Raw genomic sequence first — 3308 nt, forward strand, 5'->3', positions numbered from 1 at the left:
AGAAAGGATTGTTTGTTGATAGATTAAGTGAATCTTTCAGATAAAACCACATCAAGCATGTTCATCTAAAGCTGACTTCAAGGTTTTTTTTTTTTTTTTTTTTTTTTTTTTTTTTTTTTTTTTTTAATATAAATATAAACATGAATCTTCATCAGCCTTCTTGGATACTTATGCTTTATATGTATCTCACCTGAAATTTTAAGAAAAAAAATATGATATTAGTTAACAATTCTACAAACAAGACAATAAAATTTGGACACTTTTTTCCACGTTAAGCCCGTTATAAATTTGCACCTTATGTGTGTCACCTTTTATTAAAAAAGCAGTAGAAATAAAATAAAAGCTAAAATTTTCAGAACTACACCTATGGTGAATATCAGTAAATAAAATTTTCAAAAACACTTGTTTGGTCAAAAACTCCCAATATACCCCTTGCCTAATAAAACCTAACTCATTATGCTTACGGCCTCTCGCTATCTGCTCCTCACGCAACTCTCCCTTCTCGCCGTCGCCTCCCCTGTGAAGCCACCGGTCGGAGACCTTCGATAGCCACAACTCCGTCGCACCCAACCCCAGGTTCCATTTTTCTTCCTTCTTTAGTCCTTTTATTTTATTTTTTTATTTTTATTTTTTTTTTTTTCTGTTTCTTTGAACCTGCCACTTGATGTTGTTGGCCGATTTCTTTTTATCCAAAAGGTTTTTTTTTTTTCCGTGATTTCCTTCTTCCCATACGAAATTTCTGTAGATTTTTTTTTAATACCAATCGGCAAGTTCAAGTTCTTCTCTGGAATTCTGTTAGCTGATTTCTTACTTTTGGTGATAATTGATTTGCTATCTGTTTGCTTCTACTGATTTGCTACCTGTTTGCTGCTACTGATTTGCTAGTATGTGTACAATGTTCCTTAAAAAAAGGAATGTGTTTGCAGGCAAGCTGTTTGATGAAATGCCTGAGAGGGATAGTGCTTTATTAATATGCATGTTTCACATATCAATTATAATATACATGTTTTGATGTTGGTAACTTGGGAATAAACAATAGATGCTACTGATTTCCTCCTGGCGTATTATTTCTTGTATACCTGCTATTGTTTCATCACCAAGCTGTTGATCATTCATACACGCAGGAGCAAATTTCAATGGGTGATGCTAGCCAATCTGGATTCAAGCCTCCACCAGAATTTCAGGATGATGCTAGAGCTCCTATAATTGAACCAAATGCATCGGATTCTACTGAACTATGGCTCATACAATGGCCTAAAGATCAGGTAAAATGCAGTCCTCCTTGTGGTTTTTCATTAAGTCATATCTAGTCAATGAAGTTTTTTGTAATTTCCATTTGAGCATATGGTTTGTTGGTTGGCACTGCAGGTTCCCGATTTTGATGGGCAACAACTCTCCTTGAACCTCAATAATGATGATGGGCAGTTGGGCAGTTTTGAAGCTTCATCTGGTGAGCATAAGTTTAAGCTTTCTTTCTAATATTCTGCAGATTGTGCAATGTACATCAAGTTTATTTGATATGCAAGAATGTTTGTTCACACTCACGTATCAATCTTTATCACTTCTTATGTTCATATTTTCATCTTGTCAGGAAAGTCGTATGATGTTGTCAGCCTTGCTGCACAGGAACCAAAAGCCATGGTCTTTCTATCTTCTGCAACAGATTCAAAAATTGGTATTGTTTGCAAACTTCAGTTTACTCTAAATTTCACATAATGACATTGTTTCCTCATGTTGAAGCATACAAATATGTTCATACTCTTTTGCTACTGTCTATATATGAAGTAGTGCCTGTGGCTTCAATTAAGCATATAATGTCTTTAAAAACCTGTCCAACTTTTCACCATATTTTTCCTACTTAAAAGTGGTGATGTTGCAACTTCAGTGGCTTTTGAAATTGAACTGATAACTGGGATTGTATCTGTGATTTATTTATATATACATTCTGCTTATGTTTATTTTTATGGAACACATAAGCAAAAGAATTGATATGATTTGTTTATTAAATATTATTATGTTGACAGTTGGTAAGATTACAAGGCGAGTTTCGTTTGTTCGTTATCTGGAGGCTGATGAGGTGCCAAAAGATGATACAAAGAAGCTTAAACAGATGTACGAAAGGTCAAATGCAACTTCATTGACTAATTCTGGTCATCAGTTTTCAACTCCTGCAAAGAGTACAAGAACAAGAGGAACTCATAGCAGTGGGCATAGAAGCTCTCTTTCTGAAGAAAAGAAGCATCGATCAAGTTCAAAGGATTTGAATTCCAGCATGTCCTTGCAGGATTCGGATCATTCTCAAGAGAAAAAGTCAAAAAAGAGAAAGAAACATGTGGCTTAAAGTATATTATATGTTGGATTTTGTTTATTTCTTTCAACTTGTAAGACCATTTTAAATGGGGGTAACAGCTAAAATTTTGGAAATCCTATGCTCCCTGTATTCTTTATATACATGAGAACAACATTTCTTTGGCTATTGTAGTTCTTGACCCACAAAAATGTTTGTGCTCATATTTTAGTTTTGATAATTTTGTGAAACTTTTTTTTTCAGTACTCGTATTTGACATTGTTGTTCATATTTTGGTTTTTCTTTTATTACCTTTTTGACAGAATGAGACAAGAGTGTCAAGGGTGGAGCATAAAATAAAAAAATTATGGTTGCTAAAATACCGTTGCAATCATGTAGAGTAGTAGTCTTTGCTATTGAGTCAGAATGATTCCATAAATAATGTGTTAGATTTAATCATTTGAGCATAAACATCACATTTCTTGTTTTAGATTAAGGTATAAGCATCACACTTGTTTGTTTTGAGAACATGATCATTTAATTATTTTACATTGACTGTGAGGTGAGTTGATGAAGCTATTCAAGATCAGTATTTTGAGATGGAATGTATATCAAGTAAAATATCAACACGTATCAAAAGATTATGGCTTAGCTGTATGAGGTGTTGGTGAAAGATGTCCCTCAGCAGCAACAGGTTGTGGGTTTAACATCTGGTTGTAGACAAAATGTATAATTAAGAAATAGAATAAATTTTGCATACGTTTGTCATTTTAAAAATAAAATAAAATAAAACAGCAGGATGATAAATTAAATAGTAATATATAATTCTAGAGTAAAAATAATATTATTCCATAAAGTGATAAAGGTTTCAATCTTGTGAGGGAGGGTCTTCCAAGGTTAGTTTTAATTTTAGTTGGTCAAATTTAGGAACATTATAAAATTCACGTGATTCATATTAGAAACAAAATAAGATAAAACAAATATACATGAAAATTTCGGAAAACGTGGAATAAAACATGGA

The 3308-nt window shown here is 33.0% G+C and overlaps 1 protein-coding gene across 1 annotated transcript; it reads left to right on the plus strand.

The window, feature by feature from the left end:
• Positions 1–420: 420 nt before the first annotated feature.
• On the plus strand, positions 421–2550 carry LOC145087841 (mediator-associated protein). Its single transcript, XM_079025929.1, has 5 exons — positions 421–576; positions 1125–1265; positions 1369–1450; positions 1592–1675; positions 2025–2550. Exons 2-5 carry the CDS (start codon positions 1137–1139, stop codon positions 2339–2341), a joined length of 612 nt encoding a protein of 203 aa, XP_078882055.1. The 5' UTR covers positions 421–576; positions 1125–1136; the 3' UTR covers positions 2342–2550.
• The last annotated feature ends 758 nt before the right edge of the window (positions 2551–3308 follow it).

Source organism: Lactuca serriola, chromosome 2 (genome assembly GCF_051521515.1).
Source record: "Lactuca serriola cultivar US96UC23 chromosome 2, Lser_US96UC23_V15, whole genome shotgun sequence".
In the NCBI taxonomy this organism is placed as follows: Eukaryota; Viridiplantae; Streptophyta; class Magnoliopsida; order Asterales; family Asteraceae; genus Lactuca; species Lactuca serriola.

Coding starts and splice junctions, on each gene's coding strand:
- LOC145087841 (XM_079025929.1), top strand. CDS start 1,137: ATGGGTGATGCTAGCCAATCTGGATTCAAGCCTCCACCAGAATTTCAG. Junction 1,266..1,368: donor TACAATGGCCTAAAGATCAG/GTAAAATGCAGT, acceptor TTGGCACTGCAG/GTTCCCGATTTTGATGGGCA. Junction 1,676..2,024: donor TGCAACAGATTCAAAAATTG/GTATTGTTTGCA, acceptor TTATGTTGACAG/TTGGTAAGATTACAAGGCGA.